We start from the raw sequence: 25393 nt of genomic DNA, 5'->3' as shown, positions 1-25393 counted from the left end.
CCTTTTCAACCTCTCAATGTCTCTCTCTCCCTCTCTTGCTCTCCTTGTATCTCTCATTTATCCATTCCGTATCTAGAAGTCTCTCTTGTTCTTTCCCTCTTCCTCATAATTCAAATGTAATGAGCGTTAGGAAGCTGGTCCTACCCAGTAAGTGTGTGTATTAAAATCCAGGTGAAAAACCTAACCTGCACTCCCATTGGTAGTCCCAAGGTTGTGTAGATGTGGCGGAATCCTATATGTGGGACTAATCATGCCACGCCTTTAATACAATAAATAGTCTTCTGTTAGTCTGTGTACCAAATGGCAGCATATTACCTTTATAGTGCACTACTTTTACCATGGCCCTATAGGGCTCTGGTCAAAAGTAGTGCACTATATAGGGAATATGCTGCCATTTGGGACACACCCAATAAATCTCAGTTGACTTATGTTGCACGTTGACCTTAGTGTTTTCATTGTTCAAATAAACCATGAATGAATGCTCAAAGCCAGCTGTGCAGCGAGTGGATGTCACCATGAATCACTCCTGTAGTGTTCATTTTATATTGTTTATTTCACTTTTGTTCATTATCTATTTCACTTGCTTTGGCAATGTAAACATGTGTTTCCTGTGCCAATAAAGCCCCTTAAATTGAAAATTGACAGAGAAAAGAGAGAGAGAGTGTGTGTGTATCTCAGGACAACAGGGCAGGAACCAAGAAGAAGCAAGAAGAGACAGAACAAAAGTCAATCGTTCCTTTTATAACCGTTTGTAATTAAAATCATTTGTTGACCAATCACAGACCAAATCTGAGCAACACGGCCAATTAAATCATACCAACCAACATCTGCTAGGAGCGGGTCACACCTTGATGTGATGACCTGAGGGAATGGTCTGATTCACTCTGAACAGACAAATTTTCACAGAGATATATTACACATCACATCCATTTAGAAGGCATCAAAGTTCCCACCAGAGAACAAGTTCCATAGATACCAAACACTGATCCAAAAGGTGTTATATTCTAACACACATTTTTAAAAGACAGTTCTTTGGATTCTTTGTTGTTTCCAATTCAATTATTCAAAGAACTCTGTCATGTGTGAGCATGTCTCCAATGGATACGTAGGGCCTGTGTGGTTTTTGGTGAAATGTTTGTCCAATGTGTGGTTATGTATACCAAAGGAAAAACGTCAGTGCCTGTTACTGCTTGTTTGAACACAGCCCAGCACCATTCACTGACTGCAGAATGTGTTTATATTAGCTAGATGTAGCAGAAGATAACAACTCAAATATTCTGATACTAAAGTCAGAAAAGCATACTCGTCAGGCTACTGTTGAATCGTTTCCGTGTTCTGAGCTAGTAATCTACTGTACAGTGACACATGTTATTAAAATGCAATAATGAATATTGGCATTACTAATTGATTCAGTAAAATTAGCCGGGCCTAATTTAAATTGTTAGGCTACTATTCAGAATTGAATACTGTTAATGGATAAAAATGCATTCACAATTCATTAGCTAACTAAGGTTCAAACTAAAACAAATGATTACAGCGAGATCTCCATGATCTGCACAGGTTTAAGGCTGTCAACTTCTCTGAACCCCTCCCTGTTTGACAACCGTCTGGTGTGTCCCCCTGGCAACCGCTCTGGCTTCTGTAGTCCCTGCCTCCTTCCTGAGGGAAGCATCAACCTACGACCCAACGGAACACCGAGCGTCTTGTACAAACTTGCCCCCTCGGAGGGAAAGCTCTTACCACACCTAGATGCCAAATAACTGACCATGAGCCAGGCTATCAGAGCCGTAGGCACTATGAACGACAAGTACCACCGGGCAGCCCGGGATGGCTACCTGGACCTACTCAGAGAGGCCACTCGGAAGCAGCTCAACGCGCCCGATGAAGACGGAATGACACCGACGTTATGGGCTGCGTACCACGGCAACCTTGACGCGCTCCGGCTCGTTGTGGAAAGAGGGTAAGTTTCGTTACGTTTCCTAAGCAGCCGATAAAGCCTATAGCTTCTCTTGCGAGGAAGTAAAGGGCAACTAATTTAAAATGTAGCTCAGGTGTCCCGATTGCAAATTGGCCTACCAGTTGAAGTATCAACAAACAGGTGTGGAGGTGCATTGTCGCATGTCAGTGCAGCGTGCGCAGAGGCAAGTTTGCAATTTATGCACAGTATCTTCTCACTTCCTTCCACCTGAAAGGGCAGAGTCAGAGCAATATAGCCTAGACCAGAGACATGCAATTATGTATATGTTTATAGTCAGACCCCTTGACCTTTTCCACATTTAGTTACGTTACAGCCTTATTCTAAAATTGATTAAATCGATTTCCCCCCTCATCAATCTACACACAATACCCCATAATGACAAAGCAAAAGCAGGTTTTTATAAATGTTTGTAAAAGTATTACAAATAAAAAACTGAAATATCACATTTACATAAGTATTCAGACCCTTTACTCAGTACTTTGTTGAAGCACCTTTGGCAGCAATTACAGCCTTGAGTCTTCTTGGGAATGAAGCTACAAGCTTGGCACACCTGTATGTGGGGAGTTTCTCCCATTCTTCTCTGCAGATCCTTAAGCTAAGTCAGATTCTCTCCAGAGATTGGGTTTAAGTCTGGACCACTCAAGGACATTCAGACACTTGTCCCGAAGCCACTCCTGCATTGTCTTGGCTGTGTGCTTAGGGTTGTTGTCCTGTTGGAAGGTGAACCTTCACCCCAGTCTGATGTCCTGAGCGCTCTGGAGCAGGTTTTCATGAAGGATCTCTCTGTACTTTGCTCTGTTAATATTTCCCTCGATCCTGACTAGTCTCCCAGTCCCTGCCGCTGAAAACATCCCCACAGCATGATGTTGCCATCACCATGCGTCACATAGGGATGGTGACATGTTTCCTCCAGATGTGATGCTTGGCATTCAGACCAAAGAGTTCAATCTTGATTTTATCAGACCAGAGAATCTTGTTTCTCATGGTCTGAGAGTCCTTTAGGTGCCTTTTTGGCAAACTCCAAGCAGGCAGTCATGTGCCTTTTACTGAGGAGTGTCTTCCGCCTGGCCACTCTACCATAAAGGCCTGATTGGTGGAGTGCTGCTGAGATGGTTGTCCTTCTGGAAGGTTCTCCCATCTCCACAGAGGAAGACTTGAGCTCTGTCAGAGTGACCATCGGGTTCCTGGTCACCTTTGGTGGTTCCAAACTTCTTCCGTTTAAGAATGATGGAGGCCACTGTGTTCTTGGGGACCTTCAATGCTGCACAGATGTTTTGGTACCCTTCCCCAGATCTGTCCCTCGACACAATCCTGTCTTGGAGCTCTGCGGACAATTCCTTCGACCTCATGGCTTGGTTTTTGCTCAGACATGCACTGTCAACTGTGGGACCTTATATAGTCAGGTGTGTGCCTTTCCAAATCATGTCCAATCAATTGAATTTATCACAGATGGACTCCAATCAACTGTAGAAACATCTCAAGGATGATCTTGTGAAACAGGATGCACCTGAGCTCAAGTTTGAGTCTCATAGCAAAGGGTCTGAATTCCTATGTAAATAAGGTAGTTCTCTTTTTTTATATTTTTAATACATTTTCAAAAACTTCTAAAAACATGTTTTCAGTTTGTCATTATGGGGTATAGTGTGTAGATAGATGAGGAATTTTATTTATTTAATCTATTTTAGAGTAAGGCTGTTAACGTAACAAAATGTGGAAAAAGTCAAGGCGTCTGAATTCTTTCTCGAATGCACTGTATATTTCTGTTGGTCCAGGAATCGAACTCACTATCCTGGCATTGAACTGCAGAAGAAAACCTTCAGTCAACTGGTTCAGATTACTGTCTAGGAACAACATTTACATTCAAACGGCCACTTTAGTGCCAGCTCAGGATTTATGTCTGCTAATTTGACCCTCCTCACCCCGTCCAATAGGGCTGTTAATGTGATGGACACCTCTGTGTTCCCATTTTAACAGCCTAATTTAAAGGCAAATGTCACTGACAGGAGGATGGCCTGCTAACCAATAGTCTCTCAGACACCAATGCACAACCGTGCTGCGTGAATACTTATGCACGCGTGCAAGCGTGTACACACACACACACACACACACACACACACACACACACACACACACACACACACACACACACACACACACACACACACACACACACACACACACACACACACACACACACACACACACACACACACACCTCTATGGAAGTAGCGGTGGAAAGGGAAAGGGGGATACCTAGTCAGTTGTACAACTGAATGCCTTCAACTGAAATGTGTCTTCCGCATTTAACCCAACCCCTCTGAATCAGAGAGGTGCGGGGGGGGCTGCCTTAATGGCAGTAGTAGTATTAGTATAGGACTGTAGCGGAGCATGAAGACTAGGTTGGTTCATCAATCATTACTAAATTAATCCTTCATATGTGGACCTCCAGTCATTCATTGATGGTAGCTCTGATTCTGAGTTGAATGGAGGCATCTCATCCTGTCTCACAGGGCCTCCCTTCCTAGATAATAAATCCAGCTCAATTACATGAGATGCTTGTTTTCATTCAGACCGACTTTTGAAAGGGCCCACTCCTCCACCACATTGTTAGCCTGCAGGTTAGCTCGGACTCCTGTCCTTGTGAGCTACAGTGGTAGGCAGCTACAGCCAGATGACGGCTATAATGTTGGTTCCCCACACAAACCACTTGGCTACCGAGTGGCGCAGCGGTCTAAGGCACTGCAAATCAAATCAAATGTTATTAGTCACATGCGCCGAATACAACAGGTACCTTACAGTGAAATGCTTACTTACGAGCCCCTAACTAACAATGCAGTAATTAAAAAAAAATGGATAAGAATAAGAGATAAAAGTAACAAGTAATTAAAGAGCAGCAGTAAAATAACAATAGCGAGACTATACACAGGGGGGTACCGTTTCAGAGTCAATGTTCGGGGGCACCGGTTAGTTGAGGTAATATGTATATGTAGCTACAGTGCCTTGCAAAAGTATTCATCCCCCTTGGCGTTTTTCCTATTTTGTTGCATTACAACCTGTAATTTAAATGAATTTTAATTTGGATTTCATGTAATGGACGTACACAAAATAGTCCAAATTGGTGAAGTAAAATGAAAAAAAGTACTTTTTTTTTTTTTTTTTAATAATGTAAAACGGAGAAGTGGTGCGTGCATATGTATTCCCCCCCTTTGCTATGAAGCCCCTAAATAAGATCTGGTGCAACCAATTACCTTCAGAAGTCACATAATTAGTTAAATAAAGTCCACCTGTGTGCAATCTAAGTGTCACATGATCAGTCACATGATCTCAGTATATATCCACCTGTTCTGAAAGGTCCCAGAGTCTGCAACACCACTAAGCAAGGGGCACCACCAAGCAAGTGGCACCATGAAGACCAAGGAGCTCTCCAAACAGGTCATTGACAAAGTTGTGGAGAAGTACAGATCAGGGTTGGGTTATAAAAAAATATCAAAAACTTTGCACATCCCACGGAGCACCATTAAATCCATTATTTAAACATTTAAAGTACTTGGCACCACAACAAACCTGCCAAGAGAGAGCCGCCCACCAAAACTCCCGGGCCAGGCAAAGAGGGCATTAATCAGAGAGGCAAAAAAGAGAGACTAAAGATAACCCTGCAGGAGCTGCACAACTCCACAGCGGAGACTGGAGTCTCTGTTCATGGGACCACTTTAAGTCGTACACTCCGCAGAGCTGGGCTTTACAGAAGAGTGGCCAGAAAAAAGCTATTGTTTAAAGACAAAAATAAGCAAACACGTTTGGTGTTCGCCAAAAGGCATGGGGGAGACTCCTCAAACATATGAAAGAAGGTACTCTGTTCAGATGAGAATAAGATTGAGCTTTTTGGCCATCAAGGAAAACGCTATGTCTGGTCGAAACCGAACACATCTCATCACCCAGAGAACATCATCCCATGGTGGTGGCAGCATCATGCTGTGGGGATGTTTTTCATCGGCAGGGACCGGGAAACTTGTCAGAATTGAAGGAATGATGGATGGCGCTAAATACAGGGAAATTCTTGAGGGAAACCTGTTTCAGTCCCAGAAGTTTGAGACTGGGACGGAGGTTCACCTTCCAGCAGGACAATGACCCTAAGCATACTGCTAAAGAAACACTCGAGCGGTTTAAGGGGAAACATTTAAATGTCTTGGAATGGCTTAGTCAAAGCCCAGACCTCAATCCAATTGAGAATCTGTTCTATGACTTAAAGACTGCTGTACAGCAGCGGAACCCATCCAACTTGAAGGAGCTGGAGCAGTTTTGCCCTGAAGAATGGGCAAAATTCCCAGGGGCTAGATGTGCCAAGCTTATAGAGACAAACCCCAAGAGACTTTCAACTGTAATGTCTGCAAAAGGTGGCTCTACAAAGTATTGACTGTGGGGGGGGGGGGGGGGGGGGGGTGAATAGTTATGCACGTTCAAGTTTTCTGTTTTTTTTGTCTTATTTCTTGTTTGTTGCACAATAAAAAATATTTTGCATCTTCAAAGTGGTAGGCATGTTGTGTAAATCAAATGATACAAACCTCGCCAAAAATCTATTTTAATGCCAGGTTGTAAGGCAACAAAATAGGAAAAATTCCAAGGGGGGTGAATACTTTCACAAGCCACTGTAGAGTTATTAAAGTGATTATGCATAGACGATAACAACAGAGAGTAGCAGCGGTGAAAAAGGGGGGGGGGGGGACAATGCAGATAGTCTGGGTAGCCATTTGATTAGATGTTCAGGAGTCTTATGGCTTGTGGGTAGAAGCTGTTTAGAAGCTTCTTAGACCGAGACTTGGCGCTCCGGTACCACTTGCCATGCGGTAGCAGAGAGAACAGTCTATGACCGGGGTGGCTGGAGTCTTTGACAATTTTTAGGGCCTTCCTTTGAGACCGCCTGGTGTAGAGGTCCTGGATGGCAGGAAGCTTGGCCCCAGTGATGTACTGGGCCATACGCACTACCCTCTGTAGTGCCTTGCGGTCGGAGGCTGAGCAGTTGCCGTACCAGGCAGTGATGCAACCAGTCAGGATGCTCTCGACGGTGCAACTGTAGAGCCTTTTGAGGATCTGAGTACCCATTCCAAATCTTTTCAGTTTCCTTGAGGGGGAATAGGTTTTGTCATGCCCTCTTCACGACTGTCTTGGTGTGCTTGGATCATGTTAGTTTGTTGGTGATGTAGACACCAAGGAACTTGAAGCTCTCAACCTGCTCCACTGCAGCCCCGTCGATGAGAATGGCGGCGTGCTTTGTCCTCTTTTTCCTGTAGCACACAATCATCTCCTTTGTCTTGATCACGCTGAGGGAGTCAATTTCTTATAAGCTTCCAGGTTAGAGTCCCGCTCCTTGAAAGCGAACATATTCCAGTCTGTGCTAGCAAAACAGTCCTGTAGCTTAGCATCTGCTTCATCTGACCACTTTTTCATTGTTCGAGTCACTGGTGCTTCCTGCTTTCATTTTTGCTTGTAAGCAGGAATCCGAAGGATAGAATTATGGTCACATTTGCCAAATGGAGAGCGAGGGTAGAGTTTTGTATGTGTCTCTGTGTGAGTGGAGTAAAGGTGGTCCAGAGTTTTTTCCCTCTGGTTGCACATTTAACATGCTGATAGAAATTTGGTAAGACAGATTTAAGTTTCCCTGTGTTAATGTCCCCGGCTACTAGGAGCACCGCTTCTGGGTGAACGTTTTCCTGTTTGCTTATGGCGGAATACAGCTCATTCAGTGCGGTCTTATTGCCAGCATCAGTCTGTGGTGGTATGTAGACAGCTACGAAAAATACAGATGAAACTCTCTAGGTAGATAGTGTGGTCTTTAGCTTATCATGAGATACTCTACCTCAGGCGAGCAAAACCTCGAGACTTTCTTAGATATCGTGCACCAGCTGTTATTTACAAATACATAGTCCTCCGCCCCTTGTCTTACCAGACGCCGCTGTTCTGTCCTGCTTATAGAGCGTATAACCAGCCAGCTGTATGTTGATAATGTCACTGTTCAGCCACGACTCAATGAAGCTTAAGATATTACAATTTTGAATGTCCCATTAAACTACCAATCTTCCGTGTAGGTCATTGATTTTTTTCTCCCAAAGATTGAACGTTTTCTAGCAGAATGGAGGGAAATGGGGGTTTATTCGATTGCCTTCGAATTCTCAGAAGGCAGCCCGCCCTCTGGCCCCTTTTTCTCCGCCTTCTCTTCACGCAAATGACTGTCATCTGGGAAGTATGTCATTCACATCAGGCTCGTCGGACTCGTTAAAGGAAAAATAGGATTCTGCCAGTCCGTGGTGAGTAATCACAGTTCTGATGCCCAGAAGTTTTTTTCGGTCATAAGAGACGGTAGCAGCAACATTACATAATATATATATATATATATATATACACAATAAGTAAAAAAATAAGTTACAAACAACACAAAGAAACAAACAAAAAACAAAATTGGTTACGAATATGTAAAACGTCAGCCTTGTTCTCCGGCGCCATCTTGTATCTCAGTGCTAGAGGCGTTACTACAGACCCTGGTTCAATTCCAGGCTGTATCACAACCGGCCGTGATTCGAAGTCCCATAGGGCGGCGCACAATTGGCCCAGTGTCATTAGGGTTTGGCCCGGGGTAGGCCGTCATTTAAATAAGAATTTGTTTTTAACTGACTTGCCTAGTTAAATAAAGGTAAAAAAATGTTTTAAAATACATCACCTAGTCAGATGGTCCTGTACGGTCACAATACACCCTCAGCACTCTAGCAATGGTGCTTTCTGACTTCCAATGGGAAACAAGAGAGACACGGGATTTAGGAGTAAGGCTGTATTATCGTTTGATAAGTCAGCTACTCTTTCAGCTACCGAAGCTCCTTTGTGCATGTGTACAGACAGTACAGGTAAAAAGACCTCTCTTTTGTTGAAGGTTTAAGTGCTGGACAAGCAGGTGTGGATGGAAGGGCTATAATGCCTATTTAGAGAGCCTTTTGATAACCCACTATGGTGGAGACAGCACCCAGGAGAACCAGAGTAGAAGAGAGGAGGAGGGTAGGGGGAGAGGACAGGAGGAGGAGGGTAGGGGGAGAGGACAGGGGGGAGAGGACAGGAGGAGGAGGGTAGGGGGAGAGGACAGGAGGAGGAGGGTAGGGGGAGAGGACAGGGGGGAGAGGACAGGAGGAGGAGGGTAGGGGGAGAGGACAGGAGGAGGAGGGTAGGGAGAGAGGACAGGAGGAGGAGGGTAGGGAGAGAGGACAGGAGGAGGAGGGTAGGGAGAGAGGACAGGAGGAGGAGGGTAGGGGGAGAGGACAGGGGGGAGAGGACAGGAGGAGGAGGGTAGGGGGAGAGGACAGGAGGAGGAGGGTAGGGAGAGAGGACAGGAGGAGGAGGGTAGGGGGAGATGGGACAAGAGGAGGGTAGGGAGAGAGGACAGGGGGGAGAGGACAGGAGGAGGGTAGGGAGAGAGGACAGGAGGAGGAGGGTATGGAGAGAGGGCAAAAGAGGAGGGTAGAGAGAGAATGAGGACAAGAGGAGGGTAGGGGGATGGGGACAAGAGGAGGGTAGGCAGAGATCAGAGGAGGGTAGGGGGAAGAAGAGAGTAGGAGGGTAGGGTCAATACTCCAGGGATATGTCAAGACCTTAGTGACAGGTTTATAAGGCATGATGGTAATTAAGTGTGGCGAGAGCAGTAGATATTGATGCCTGAAAGAAGCGGCAGTGTCAGATGTGTAAAATAGATATTAACAGCGTAGATTTTGGCTGTAGAGGAAAGGTCAGGGTGAGGGATAGGACTAATAGGACAGATAGATCCTCTAACAACACTCCCAGGGGCGTTGATGCTGCAGCAAAGGCCCAGGCTGGTGGTGGCTGAGCTAAGGATGGACAGGCCCAGGCTGGTGGTGGCTGAGCTAAGGATGGACAGGCCCAGGCTGGTGGTGGCTGAGCTAAAGATGGACAGGCCCAGGCTGGTGGTGGCTGAGATAAGGATGGACAGGCCTAGGCTGGTGGTGGCTGAGATAAGGATGGACAGGCCCAGGCTGGTGGTGGCTGAGCTAAGGATGGACAGGCCCAGGCTGGTGGTGGCTGAGCTAAAGATGGACAGGCCCAGGCTGGTGGTGGCTGAGATAAGGATGGACAGGCCTAGGCTGGTGGTGGCTGAGATAAGGATGGACAGGCCCAGGCTGGTGGTGGCTGAGCTAAGGATGGACAGGCCCAGGCTGGTGGTGGCTGAGCTAAGGATGGACAGGCCCAGGCTGGTGGTGGCTGAGCTAAGGATGGACAGGCCCAGGCTGGTGGTGGCTGAGCTAAGGATGGACAGGCCCAGGCTGGTGGTGGCTGAGCTAAAGATGGACAGGCCCAGGCTGGTGGTGGCTGAGATAAGGATGGACAGGCCTAGGCTGGTGGTGGCTGAGATAAGGATGGACAAGCCCAGGCTGGTGGTGGCTGAGCTAAGGATGGACAGGCCCAGGCTGGTGGTGGCTGAGCTAAAGATGGACAGGCCCAGGCTGGTGGTGGCTGAGCTAAAGATGGACATGCCCAGGCTGGTGGTGGCTGAGATAAGGATGGACAGGCCCAGGCTGGTGGTGGCTGAGCTAAAGATGGACAGGCCCAGGCTGGTGGTGGCTGAGATAAGGATGGACAGGCCCAGGCTGGTGGTGGCTGAGATAAGGATGGACAGGCCCAGGCTGGTGGTGGCTGAGATAAGGATGGACAAGCCCAGGCTGGTGGTGGCTGAGCTAAGGATAGACAGGCCCAGGCTGGTGGTGGCTGAGTTAAAGATGGACGGGCCCAGGCTGGTGGTGGCTGAGCTAAGGATGGACAGGCCCAGGCTGGTGGTGGCTGAGATAAGGATGGACAAGCCCAGGCTGGTGGTGGCTGAGCTAAGGATAGACAGGCCCAGGCTGGTGGTGGCTGAGCTAAAGATGGACAGGCCCAGGCTGGTGGTGGCTGAGCTAAGGATGGACAGGCCCAGGCTGGTGGTGGCTGAGCTAAAGATGGACAGGCCCAGGCTGGTGGTGGCTGAGATAAGGATGGACAGGCCTAGGCTGGTGGTGGCTGAGATAAGGATGGACAGGCCCAGGCTGGTGGTGGCTGAGCTAAGGATGGACAGGCCCAGGCTGGTGGTGGCTGAGCTAAGGATGGACAGGCCCAGGCTGGTGGTGGCTGAGCTAAGGATGGACAGGCCCAGGCTGGTGGTGGCTGAGCTAAGGATGGACAGGCCCAGGCTGGTGGTGGCTGAGCTAAAGATGGACAGGCCCAGGCTGGTGGTGGCTGAGATAAGGATGGACAGGCCTAGGCTGGTGGTGGCTGAGATAAGGATGGACAAGCCCAGGCTGGTGGTGGCTGAGCTAAGGATGGACAGGCCCAGGCTGGTGGTGGCTGAGCTAAAGATGGACAGGCCCAGGCTGGTGGTGGCTGAGCTAAAGATGGACATGCCCAGGCTGGTGGTGGCTGAGATAAGGATGGACAGGCCCAGGCTGGTGGTGGCTGAGCTAAAGATGGACAGGCCCAGGCTGGTGGTGGCTGAGATAAGGATGGACAGGCCCAGGCTGGTGGTGGCTGAGATAAGGATGGACAGGCCCAGGCTGGTGGTGGCTGAGATAAGGATGGACAAGCCCAGGCTGGTGGTGGCTGAGCTAAGGATAGACAGGCCCAGGCTGGTGGTGGCTGAGTTAAAGATGGACGGGCCCAGGCTGGTGGTGGCTGAGCTAAGGATGGACAGGCCCAGGCTGGTGGTGGCTGAGATAAGGATGGACAAGCCCAGGCTGGTGGTGGCTGAGCTAAGGATAGACAGGCCCAGGCTGGTGGTGGCTGAGCTAAAGATGGACAGGCCCAGGCTGGTGGTGGCTGAGCTAAAGATGGACAAGCCCAGGCTGGTGGTGGCTGAGCTAAAGATGGACAGGCCCAGGCTGGTGGTGGCTGAGCTAAAGATGGACAAGCCCAGGCTGGTGGTGGCTGAGATAAGGATGGACAAGCCCAGGCTGGTGGTGGCTGAGCTAAAGATGGACAAGCCCAGGCTGGTGGTGGCTGAGCTAAGGATGGACAGGCCCAGGCTGTTGGTGGCTGAGCTAAGGATGGACAGGCCCAGGCTGGTGGTGGCTGAGCTAAGGATGGACAGGCCCAGGCTGGTGGTGGCTGAGCTAAGGATGGACAGGCCCAGGCTGGTGGTGGCTGGGATAAGGATGGACAGGCCCAGGCTGATGGTGGCTGAGATAAGGATGGACAGGCCCAGGCTGGTGGTGGCTGAGCTAAGGATGGACAGGCCCAGGCTGGTGGTGGCTGAGCTAAGGATGGACAGGCCCAGAGCTGTGGTGGATATCAGAAGGCCTGCTAGAAGATTAAAGGAGCTTACATACTACTGGAACTTAGCAATGCTGATCTGCTTCTACTTCTTCTCTGCGTTATACAGGCCTCTTTCTATGTCGTATCTAAAAGGTACAAGGAAAAGAATGGGGCTGAACATATAGGTCAGGGTGGTTTCCCAGAACCAGAATATTATACATAATCTTGGACTAAATGGCACTGAATGGAGATGCTCTGACTGGGGAACATATTTCATACACTGAATGGAGATGCTCTGACTGGGGAACATATTTCATACAAGTGTCCTATTAACATTTTCTGTTAGAGATTGAGGGAGCAGATTTGGAAATCAGAAGCTGTAGCCTATTTTCAAATAAATGATATATGAAAACAAGAAAGTGCTGAGGCTCTGTTTTAATTACGTATTAACCCCAGTTGTTTTGGTCTTTAACTGGGCCACATTGTAGGGTTGGCTTACTGTTGAGTCAGATCTCTTGGCTGTCCCGTTGATAGTCAGATCTCTTGGCTGTCCCGTTGATAGTCAGATCTCTTGGCTGTCCCGTTGATAGTCAGATCTCTTGGCTGTCCCGTTGATACTCAGATCTCTTGGCTGTCCCGTTGATAGTCAGATCTCTTGGCTGTCCCGTTGATAGTCATATCTCTTTGATGCACATTGATGGTGATGATGACGATGCACATTGATGACGATGCATATTGATGATGATGATGACGATGTACATTGAACCTATAAATGCATGAATGATCAAATGTGTTAGTATGGACTATTTACATTGTGTCCCCCCCCACAACCCCTCTTTTATGCTGCTGCTACTCTCTGTTTATCCTCTATGCATAGTCACTATACATTCATGTACATATTACCTCAATTAGCCCGGCTAACCGGTGCCCCCGCACATTGACTCTGTACCGGTACCACCTGTATATAGCCTCGCTACTGTTATTTTCACTGTCATTTTACAGTTTTTTATTTTAATTTCTTTACTAATCTATTGTTTACCTAATACCTATTTTTTTACTTAAAAATTGCATTGTTGGTTAAGGCCTTGTAAGTAAGCATTTCACTGTAAGGTCTACACCTGTTGTATTCGGCGCACGTGACAAAAACTGTATTATTAAGACAGAGTTAGACTCCTTTTAGATCATAATGAATATGATTATGTAGACAGGGGGTGACCTGATCCTTGATCAGTTTGTACAGACATGCAGGAAGTAGAAATCAGGGTCAAGTGTATGAAGAACAGCCAGCGTTCATCAGGACGCAACATTTTAGAACGTTCAGATAGAAATATGTTATGTAGAACAAACATGCCTCTCTCTGACATGTAGAATAATGAATCACAACTGCTCTATTTGTGGCATTTCTATCTGCAATGTTCGACAACATTTGGCAACTGAACATGGCCCAGGTGTTGACCTTGTGGCTCTCTGGGGTCACAGCTTCTCTGGGTGTCTGTGAGAGAAAAGATTCTCAGTCCATATGTTGAATAATACATGTTAACATCGCTGTAATGTTTCACCTGCACCACCTCAATTATTAATCACACCATAGCCACGCTGGGCCGGATGGGTGAGGGCAACACAGGAAAGGGGAGGGGCTCTGAGACGCAAAGCAGGAAGTGATATATCTGTCATGTCATGACATCCATGTGTTGTGTAATGTTTGCGCCTTTTCATCAAAAGATCCCTCACTGTTTGAGGGTATATATTTCACTTTGTATTTATTTAAAGGTATAATTATAAGTTGCAGAGTCATGGTCTGTAGTCAGCAGAGTAGAAATGGTAGTCAGCAGTATCGTAGAACTGAAAACGACATGAGGTCACCCAATTGGGTCATCTTACTTCCTGAATTTAGTGTAATGTGAAAGAGGATATAGGCATAGCTAAGCAGGGGTGGGTTCATTTTCTCTGTTCTGTAAACCTGTTGATTTACAGAGTCATTATCGGGTCATTATCAGGTCTTTATCATGCCATTATCATGTCATTATCATGTCATTAACATGTCATTACCAGGTCATTATCAGGTCATTATCAGGTCATTATCGTGACATTATCAGGTCATTGGCATTATCATGGCATTATCAGGTCGCTATCAGGTCATGATCAGGACATTATCAGGTTATTATTGGGTCAAAGTCAGGTCATTATCATGTCATTATCGGGTGTCACACACATACAGTAGGTACACACACCATGGCTCAGTTTCCCGGAACCAGATTAAGTCTATTCCTGGATGGAAATCGAGTGTGATTTTTTTTGTCCAGAAGTAGCCTAAATCTGGATCTAGGAAAGTATATGTTAACATCTATAATTGATGGACTATGCTGAAGCAGGGGGTAAAAGGCCTGAGTTTTATTATGTACTGTGTCTTTTTAATCCCTGTGTTCCTTCTCCTCCTCTCCCTCCTCCCAGAGGTGACCCTGACAAGTGTGATATCTGGGGCAACACGCCGCTCCATCTGGCCGCCGCCAACGGCCACCACAGCTGCCTGTCCTTCCTGGTATTGTTCGGTGCCAATGTGTGGTGCCTGGACAACGACTACCACACGCCCCTTGACATGGCTGCCACCAAGAGCCACATGGACTGTGTCCGATACCTGGACTCCATCGCCGCCAAGCAGTCTGTTCACAACCCCAAGGTGAGGTATCAGGAGCAATGACAAGGATCAAATGCAGGAAGAAACTTTACTGAGACTACTAAATTACCATTGGCAGGTATAGCCTACATATAATTTTTAAATGTATGTAGTTCTGTCCTTGAGCTGTTCTTGTCTATTAATGTTCTGTATTATGTAATTTTTCATATTCAATGTGGACCCCAGGAAAGGTAGTTGCTGCTTTTGCAACAGCTAATGGGGATCCAAATAAAATACAAATACCAATTTTATACCAGTAGGTTGTAAAAAATATATTTTACCATCATATTTGTATCCATTTTAACAAAATATTTGTATTTGAATTATATTTCAGTTATTGTTTAAATTATATTTGTTACATATATATATTTGTTACAAACCCGTTCTGCCAGTCACATTCTGACGAAAATCCCCAAAGTACACACATCCATGGGTCGCTCCTCTTTTCAGTTCGCTGTAGCCAGCGACAGGAACGAGCTGCAACAAACACTCAAACTGGACAGTTTAATCTCAATCGCTTCATTCAAAGACTCAATCATGGACACTCTTACTGACAGTTGTGGCTGCTTCGCGTGATGTATTGTTGTCTCTACCTTCTTGCCCTTTGTACTGTTGTCTGTGCCCAATAATGTTTGTACCATATTTTGTGCTGCTGCCATGTTGTGTTGCTACCATGCTGTGTGGTTGTCTTAGGTCTTTCTTTATGTAGTGTTGTGGTGTCTCTCTTGTCGTGATGTGTGTTTTGTCCTGTATTTTATTTATTTATTTTAAATCCCAGCCCCCGTCTGGGATTAAGGGAGGCCTTTTGCATTTGTAGTTGGCCGTCATTGTAAATGAGAATTTGTTCTTAACTGACTTGCCTAGTTAAATAAAGGTTAAATAAATATAATACTAATTAGGAACAACTTCCTAATATTGAGTTGCAAACTCAAACTGGTGCTCCTGGTGCCTATTTTGCCTTGCCTATTCAACCTCTGAATGGCACACATACCCAATCCATGTCTCAACTGTCTCAAGGTTTAAATATCCTTCTTTAACCTGTCTCCTTCCCTTCATCTACACTGATTGAAGTGGATTTAACAAGTGACATCAATAAGGGATCATAGCTTTCCACCTTGATTCACCTGGTCAGTCTGTCATGGAAAGGGGTATTCTTAATGTTTCGTATACTCAGTTTGAATTGTATCGCCTAACCTGCAATGGTGTATTTGTGATATTTAAATAGTGACTGAATAGATCTGTCTCTTCCTCAAGCTGGTGGGCAAGCTGAAAGACAGAGCGTTCCGCGCGGCAGAAAGGAGGATAAAGGACTGTGTGAAGCAGCAGCAGAAACACCACCGGCGCCTGGACAGAATGTTCCTGAAGGAGAGCGTACCGTCGGATAACTCAGACGCCATGAGTTTCTCTAGTTATAACAGCAGCAGCACGCTAAGCCGCACGCTTCCTCAGTTCAACACGGTCACTTCCAACATGCCATACTCACAGGTCAGAGGTCAAAAGCATTTCTTCCCTGCTAACTTCACTGTCAATTTCTCATGAATGCATTTGATATTATTTTGATAGTCAATGGCAGTTTGAGTAAATCATTTGATATTGTTTTACGTTCCTTGATGAATAAGTTAATGAGTAAGCTCAAGATATTTCAGCTATTGATCATTGTCCTTTTTCATATGTCAAACTCTGTCTTGCTGTACATTTAGTAAATTATCTGTTTAATGTCCTCTCCTGAGTCCACGTTTCGATCTATGCAATCTATACAGGCCACTGTACACTCCACAACCAAGGGGAGGACCAAGATTCACAAGAAGCTAGAGAAGAAGAAACAGGTGGACGGCACCTTTAAGATCTACGAGGATGGGAGGAAGAGTGTTCGCTCGCTGTCTGGCCTTCAGCTTGGCCAGGACGTCATGTTCCTCAAGCAGGTAGAACAAGTAGCTACTGTGTGCAAAGACACAACATCCAAAACAGTTGGTTCTGAATAACGGAAAGTTAACTTTAGAAAATAAACGCACTGTATTCTTCCAAACCCATTACATTTCCCACAGGCTTAGTGCTGAAACCTGGGTTATTTCCATTACATTTCCCACAGGCTTAGTGTTGAAACCTGGGTTATTTCCATTACATTTCCCACAGGCTTAGTGTTGAAACCTGGGTTATTTCCATTACATTTCCCACAGGCTTAGTGTTGAAACCTGGGTTATTTCCATTACATTTCCCACAGGCTTAGTGTTGAAACCTGGGTTATTTCCATTACATTTCCCACAGGCTTAGTGTTGAAACCTGGGTTATTTCCATTACATTTCCCACAGGCTTAGTGCTGAAACCTGGGTTATTTCCATTACATTTCCCACAGGCTTAGTGCTAGAACCTGGGTTATTTCCATTAAAATGGTTTGTCTTCATTGATGTTCCTTCAACAGGGCACTTACGCCAACTCTAAGGACCACTCGCGCCTCAACATCCGGGACATGTTCCCTCACCACGGCAACAACCACGATCACCATGACAACGACCACTACGATGACGATGAACGTGCCGACACCCTCTTCCACATCTCCCGTGCCATCAGCGACCCGGTTCTCCACGAGGCCACCTACTCCGAGATCAGCACTGACTCGGGACGTGACTCCCTTTTCACCCGGCCCGGTCTTGGAACCATGGTGTTCCGACGGAACTACGTCTCCGATGGCCTCTTTGGCATTGGAGCCCGTGACGAGGGTTCCGTGGCTGGCTCTGAGCCGGTGGGCCGTGCCCCTAACGTCCACCTCCGTGGCCGTCTCCCCCGGCGCCAGCCCAGCCTGGATGATGCAATAAAGATAGACAGAATCATGAGCGCCCTGAGCCTCCCGGAGAGGACCCTGCAGGAGCTGCCCTGGGAGGAGGCTGACGTGGGCCTGGACGAGGAGCTGCCCTGGGTGGAGACTGACGTGGGCCTGGATGAGGAGCTGGAGTCTGAGAGTGGACGCCTGGAGACTTTTCTGGCCTCCCAGAGCCTGGGGGAGTTCATGCCCATTTTCAGGAGGGAGAAGATTGACCTCGAAGCTCTTTTGTTCTGCTCAGACCAAGAACTGACCTCCATACACATCCCACTGGGACCCAGGAAGAAGCTGCTAAAGGCTTGTAAGAGACGGCTGGACACCCTGGAGGAACCAGAGGGCATCAAGGACACTGAGCTCTGACGGTCAGTATTACTGTAGAAATTACTATATGAAGTCTATGACAGGCAAAGCACGTTACTTTGTTAAACATGGCTCAAACAGCAGAAGGAATCATGGACACTGTTCAATGACACTGAGAGGGTCAGTACAACAGACTTCCTTCCTATGTGTTTGTATCTGATAGATAAATAGGGCCAGTTTGTAGCTGATAGATAAATAGGGCCAGTTTGTAGCTGATAGATAAATAGGGCCAGTTTATATCTGATAGATAAATAGGGCCAGTTTGTAGCTGATAGATAAATAGGGCCAGTTTGTAGCTGATAGATAAATAGGGCCAGTTTGTAGCTGATAGATAAATATGGCCAGTTTGTAGCTGATAGATAAATAGGGCCAGTTTGTAGCTGATAGATAACTAGGGCCAGTTTGTAGCTGATAGATAAATAGGGCCAGTTTGTAGCTGATAGATAAATAGGGCCAGTTTGTATATGATAGATAAATAGGGCCAGTTTGTATCTGATAGATAAATAGGGCCAGTTTGTATCTGATAGATAAATAGGGCCAGTTTGTAGCTGATAGATAAATAGGGCCAGTTTGTAGCTGATAGATAAATAGGGCCAGTTTATATCTGATAGATAAATAGGGCCAGTTTGTAGCTGATAGATAAATAGGGCCAGTTTGTAGCTGATAGATAAATAGGGCCAGTTTGTAGCTGATAGATAAATAGGGCCAGTTTGTAGCTGATAGATAAATAGGGCCAGTTTGTAGCTGATAGATAAATAGGGCCAGTTTGTATCTGATAGATAAATAGGGCCAGTTTGTAGCTGATAGATAAATAGGGCCAGTTTGTAGCTGATAGATAAATAGGGCCAGTTTGTAGCTGATAGATAAATAGGGCCAGTTTGTAGCTGATAGATAAATAGGGCCAGTTTGTAGCTGATAGATAAATAGGGCCAGTTTGTAGCTGATAGATAAATAGGGCCAGTTTGTAGCTGATAGATAAATAGGGCCAGTTTGTAGCTGATAGATAAATAGGGCCAGTTTGTAGCTGATAGATAAATAGGGCCAGTTTGTAGCTGATAGATAAATAGGGCCAGTTTGTAGCTGATAGATAAATAGGGCCAGTTTGTAGCTGATAGAGAAATAGGGCCAGTTTGTAGCTGATAGATAAATAGGGCCAGTTTGTAGCTGATAGATAAATAGGGCCAGTTTGTAGCTGATAGATAAATAGGGCCAGTTTGTAGCTGATAGAGAAATAGGGCCAGTTTGTAGCTGATAGATAAATAGGGCCAGTTTGTAGCTGATAGATAAATAGGGCCAGTTTGTATCTGATAGATAAATAGGGCCAGTTTATATCTGATAGATAAATAGGGCCAGTTTGTAGCTGATAGATAAATAGGGCCAGTTTATATCTGATAGATAAATAGGGCAGGTTTGTAGCTGATAGATAAATAGCGCCATCTAGTGGAGTGCTATAGTAAAACACCTGTGATTGAAATACATGTAGACTATTAGTCATATTTATTTCCTCTATATAAAAAGTCAATTTCTAGAACCGAGATCATATTGTATGTATTTTGTTTTGTTCATCCACAGAGAGATGACATGGTGACATCTGGATACTTTACTGTCATTCAAGATGACACACAGAGTCCTGTCTGACTATCAGCTCAAGTCCATGGAGAGCTGTGGCCCTGCCTATCAGCTCAAGTCCATGGAGAGCTGTGGTCCTGTCTGACTATCATCTCTAGTCCATGGAGAGCTGTGGTCCTGTCTGACTATCATCTCTAGTCCATGGAGAGCTGTGGTCCTGTCTGACTATCATCTCTAGTCCATGGAGAGCTGTGGTCCTGTCTGACTATCATCTCTAGTCCATGGAGTCCTGAGATGGTGTTATGATTATCCACACAGAGCTGTGGTCCTGCCTGACTAATGGCTCTCCCCAGGGACAGCACTCCCTGGCTGGTCCTCCCTCCCTAGGGTCCTGGTGCCGTGCATGAGAGGGCGTCTTTAATTACACACCCAGATGGTCTGGCAGGGCCAGGTGTGCCGTGGGACGGTGCCCACTCACTGTCACTGGCACGGAACAAACACACTCACATGTTTCACATATGGAAAACTGTCATTCATTTGCAACTGAGCATTTGATCATGTTTTTTGTCTATATATTTGTGCAAACGTGTAATGTTATTTATGTATTTATTATTTATTAATAGAAAATGTTTTGTTTATTGTTTATTACAGACATTACTGTACAGTTTTGTTACTTTAGTATGTATAATAGTGGTACAGTACTCCAGTTAGCTCAGATGAACAGCTGACCATGTCCTTGACACAGAATATAAAAAGGATTAAACTCTGTTACATTTTTTAAAATGTTTATTCAACCTTCATTTAACTAGACAAGTCAGTTAAGAACACATTCTTATTTTACAATGACATGTGTGTGCCAAATTGCACCCTATTCTCAATATAGTGCACTACTTTTGACAAGGGCCCATAGGGATCTGGTAAAAATAATTAAATAGTGCACTACGTGGGGAATAGGGTACCATTTGGGACGGGTCCACATTTCTGTTTTTAAGGACAGTTTGCGTTTTATTGAAGATACTGGAACATGAGGTTATCAGTCAGTCAGTCAGTCTGTCTGTGGCTACCTCTCAAATAGAACTCTATCCCCTATGTAGTGCACTACTTTTGCACAGGGCCCATAGGGATCTATATAGGGAACAGGGTACCATTTGGAATGCATTCTGTCTGTGCCAAGGTAAGTGTTATCTCAGGTTGTGCGGGCATCCAGTTCGGGGTATAGTGTTTCACAAGAGTTCTGCCTGTGGACTGGTGGACTGGTGGACTCTTATGCATGACTGTGCATGAACAACCTCTCCCTCAATGTTTTTTTGAACCTTTATTTAACTAGGCAAGTCAGTTAAGAACACATTTTATTTTACAATGATGGCCTAATGTCAGCAAGACAAAGGAGCTGATCGTGGACTGTAGAAAAAGGAGGACCAAACGGGCTGAAGTGGAGCGGGTCGAGAGTTTCAATTTCCTTGGTGTCCACATAACCAACAAACTATCATGGTCCAAACACACCAAGACAGCTGTGAAGAGGGGACGACAAAACCTTTTTCCCCTCAGGAGACTGAAAAGATTTGGCATGGGTCCCCAGATCCTCAAAAAGTTCTACAGCTGCACCATCGAGAGCATCCTGACCGGTTGCATCACCACCTGGTATGGCAACTGCTCAGCATATGACCGTAAGGCACTACAGAGGGTAGTGCGTATGGCCCAGTACATCACTGGGGCCAAGCTTCCTGACATCCAGGACCTAGGCGGTGTCAGAGGAAGGCCCAACATTCAACCAGGCACATAATAACGACACAATTCCCAGAAAATAGCCTTAATTAAAGGTCCAAGCGTTTCTCCGGCGAGATTCTCACATGCCAAAGGAATAGATTAGCAAAGAGTTAAATCGACATTCATTGACTAGGAAACAGATCTTGCGTTTTTTTAATGAAAGTAGATTATGTTTTCTCATGCAACGTATTTAAATTACTTTACTACATCACATTAATCACGCAATGATAATTAGTTTGATGGATACCCTAGGCTTTATACGACATTATAAATTACGTCGAGATTCCATCTTAATTCGCTCTAACTTTATGGGAAAAGGTTTATTCAATAAATCCAGCAACTCCTCTCATACTGGGAAGAAATAATAAAACACATTTTCAGGCCTTACGGGCAGTTTAATTTCAAATGTAGTAGTACACGGACGGAGAAAATCCAATAAGCATTTTATAGTTACATCGTTAGTGTACGTTATTAACCAAAAGTGGACACATTCCAATCAGTTTCTGATACAATCGCCCAGACTTTGTAGACAGTTTAATAATGCTTAAACCTCATCTTTATCAAATGATCCATTAAAGGGACCAACTCAAAACCTACATACGTCTACATATGGGTTGTTTAAGTTGCATCTCATTATATTCCCAGTATTACTTTATCAAATCTCTAGTAATCGATTATACACACATACAATTTATCATATTTTCATATATTCACAGAATCCCTATAGAACATTATACATTCTTAGGTACTCACATCAACCATTCCATTTGTGTTTTCAAGGACTCTCCACAGCTACGAAGCAGCTCTCCAAACATACTCCCAGCAGAACCCCCAAAAAGTTACTTTTGTTTCCCGGAGAATGACCGGCCCGTCATTGGATCCTCAACGGTCCTCTAACCTCCCAGAAACCACGGGAAAATCAAGTCTCACAGGAACTATAGACCTTCCGCTGCTTTCTAAAATATCATCCCGCTCTCAATACCACCCCGTGATATTCTATGATGGACAGTGAAGGAACTGAACCCCAAGACAACGTTATATCAAAAGCTTATTATCCAAAATTCAATAATCTGATTAAGCATATTTCTATATGTTACTATCCAAACTTCAGATTAAGACTCATTTCTATAGTCACACAACTCTCATATCACAGTCACACAATGCTATTCTCTAACATACCTAATCAATGAGTTGTTTTTCAACAATATTTTTACCTGCAGGAATATTTTCTAATTTATATCTCATGATTAGTTCCTAGGATAATGCAACTCATACATTTACATCTTTCAATACTTCTAAAATGGGGTACATACTTAAAACAATTACAGGTTTAAAACAATGACAGGTGCACCTTACTATCTTATACAATATCATAAATTGTCTTAACTAGTTCACACAGATTCCAGATGTTTTAACATTAAATGGCCAAAACTAGTTCACACAGATTCTAGATATTTAACACTAAATTACCAAAACCAGTGCATACCTGGCTAGCACATTTAAAATAATTGGGATTCACCACTTCTGAGGATCACTTAGAAGGTTTCACAGACACATTTCAGAATGAGGTCCTTCTTCCAATAGAGTTTCACCAGGTACCATGCTTCACTCAGAACCCACAGTCACCCTGGCCCCTCAGCCCTACAGACCGCAGCAATCCCCACTGTGATCAATTCAGTGTCAGGACGGCTCTAGGTGGCCCGCAACCAACCAATGATAGGTGTCTGAGTGTCTAACTCTCAGATCATCCTCCACTGACTCGGCCCTGCTTATGTCTCCAAGGTGCCCCCCTCACACAGGAATACACACTTAAAGCATACGTAATAGAGGCTTTTCTAAAAACTCGACTTTGCGTGTTTCGCTCACCTCTTTATTTAAAAAAAAACTAAGTTTGAGATGTGGTATCCATGGTGGGTCCATCTGTTTTGTTCCCGAAGTGTAGTCTCCCTGAGATCCCAAGTTTGAGGGATCCCTCGTGCACGATTTACCCAGGTCGACAGGAGCGGTCACCAAGTGAAGATTCACATCCCATCCTCGTCGCCATATGTGGTGGTTAATTTCTTTACTATCAAATGAGGAGAGACAAACTTATCACACAAGTCAGAGTCATACTTAAACTAAATCTTTAATCACTTATTAATAAGGGAGCAGGGCAATACAACGCACACATATAAAGTGAATCGATTGAGTGCTCTACTATAATGATGATTGGTCATGGCTGGTCGACGATTCACGGTCAAATGATTCGTTGAGAGCCCCGAGTCAAAATTACAAAGGTCTTTTATAGCCAAGATACACCCCTTTCAACCTACATGACGAACAACATATATATATAGAATGGGTCACAAGGTTAAGATTTGTATGAAAGATACCTATAATACATAGCAGACAGTATCTGTCCCGCCAGATCCAAACTGGAACCATCTCTCCCTGGTACGGTATAGAACAGAAACATTAACTCATGCTCTGGAATGCTCTTTAGGTTTTATCACCCAAAAGACATGGTAAATCTCCTGTCAGTGTTACCTCCCAGAGGCCCATCCTCAGTAGAACACACAATAGTTAATAATTCTCTATTCTGTTGCATAAAACAACCATTTGATCCAATAAAAGTATTATAACATAATCTTGCAATTTTTCCACCATACTGTTCTCTTTGCTACCGCACAGCAAGCGGTACCGGAGCGCCAAGTCTTGGTCCAAAAGGCTCCTTAACAGCTTCTACTATAAGACTGCTGAACAATGAATCAAATGGCCACCGGACTATTACATTGCCCCCCCTTTGTTGTTACATCTGCTGCTCGCTGTTTATTATCTATGCATAGTCACTTTATAAATTACCTCGACTAACCTGTACCCCCGCACATTGACTCGGTATCGGTACCCCCTGTATATAACAGATATTGTTATGTAATTTTCTGGTGTCACTTTTTGATTACATTTTTTTTACTTTAGTTTATTTAGTAAATATTTTCTTAACTCTATTTCTTGAACTGCATTGTTGGTTAAGGGCTCGTAAGTAAGCATTTCACGGTAAGGTCTACACCTGTTGTATTCGGCGCTTGTGACAAATACAATTTGATTTTAATGTGTTTTGTATGTAACTTCAATGATTATGTATGCACTCACTACTGCAAGTCGAATATGTGTGGATACAACCTTTGGAATACAACATAAGTAATGTTTGGATGTACTCTCACCCACAACAGTTATTAAAAATGTGTATTACAATTAATGAAGTAACTTTTTTGATGCTGATTGTTAATATCTTGGTCATTTCAACTGTAATTATAAAGATGATTGAGCTGGGTAGGTCTTCCTACTGTTTCTGTCACCCGTGTTACCAGTGTGATAACATGACTGACAGCTCCTGTTCTGATTAGAACAAGACAGAGTTGATGTAGAGGGAAGGTCTGATAGCCTAGTGCTCTGATGTCCCCTGGGTCGTGTTCAATTAGAGAGAAAATATTTTTTAAATGGTGAGAACTATTATTTGAGTTTTCCATTGCGAAACATTTTGCCAAGTGTGCTCAACTGAACACAACCCTGCACTCTGCTAAACCAGTTTTAGTGGTAGTCCAGTTCACTCAGGATCCCACCAGCGCTCCTATTCCCTTAATCATTAAGAGAACTGCAGCCAACACTGTACCTGGCCAGCAAAGAACACTGGCCAACAGCCCATTAAAACACTAATCTACTCATCTCTCTCTCTCTGTCTCTCTGTCTCTGTCTCTCTCTCTCTCTCTACACAGTGAGCACTAGGCAGTCGCTGTTAATCTTTTCCTCCTGACTTAGCCCCCCTTTCCCCCACTCCCCCTCCTCCTCCTTTCCCAGGCCCTCTGCCAAGGTTACAACAGGGATGAGAGAGGGAGGAAAGAAAGGAGGGGGAGGGGAAATGAGGACTGCAGGGGAGGGACCTGCAGTATGCATGAGGAGCTTCGGTGAAGAGAGAGGG

The 25393-nt window shown here is 45.0% G+C and overlaps 1 protein-coding gene across 1 annotated transcript; it reads left to right on the top strand.

Annotated features, from left to right (window-relative positions):
* Positions 1-1796: 1796 nt before the first annotated feature.
* Positions 1797-18102, top strand: LOC120029447 (Usher syndrome type-1G protein homolog). Its single transcript, XM_038974655.1, has 5 exons — positions 1797-1960; positions 14702-14927; positions 16179-16409; positions 16685-16846; positions 17344-18102. The coding sequence occupies exons 1-5, from the start codon at positions 1797-1799 to the stop codon at positions 18100-18102; spliced, it is 1542 nt and encodes a 513-aa protein (XP_038830583.1).
* Positions 18103-25393: the final 7291 nt, after the last annotated feature.

This window comes from Salvelinus namaycush, chromosome 35 (genome assembly GCF_016432855.1).
Source record: "Salvelinus namaycush isolate Seneca chromosome 35, SaNama_1.0, whole genome shotgun sequence".
Lineage (NCBI taxonomy): Eukaryota > Metazoa > Chordata > Actinopteri > Salmoniformes > Salmonidae > Salvelinus > Salvelinus namaycush.
The sequence above is the reverse complement of the archived record's forward strand: the minus strand, read 5'-3'. Positions and strand labels throughout refer to the sequence as shown.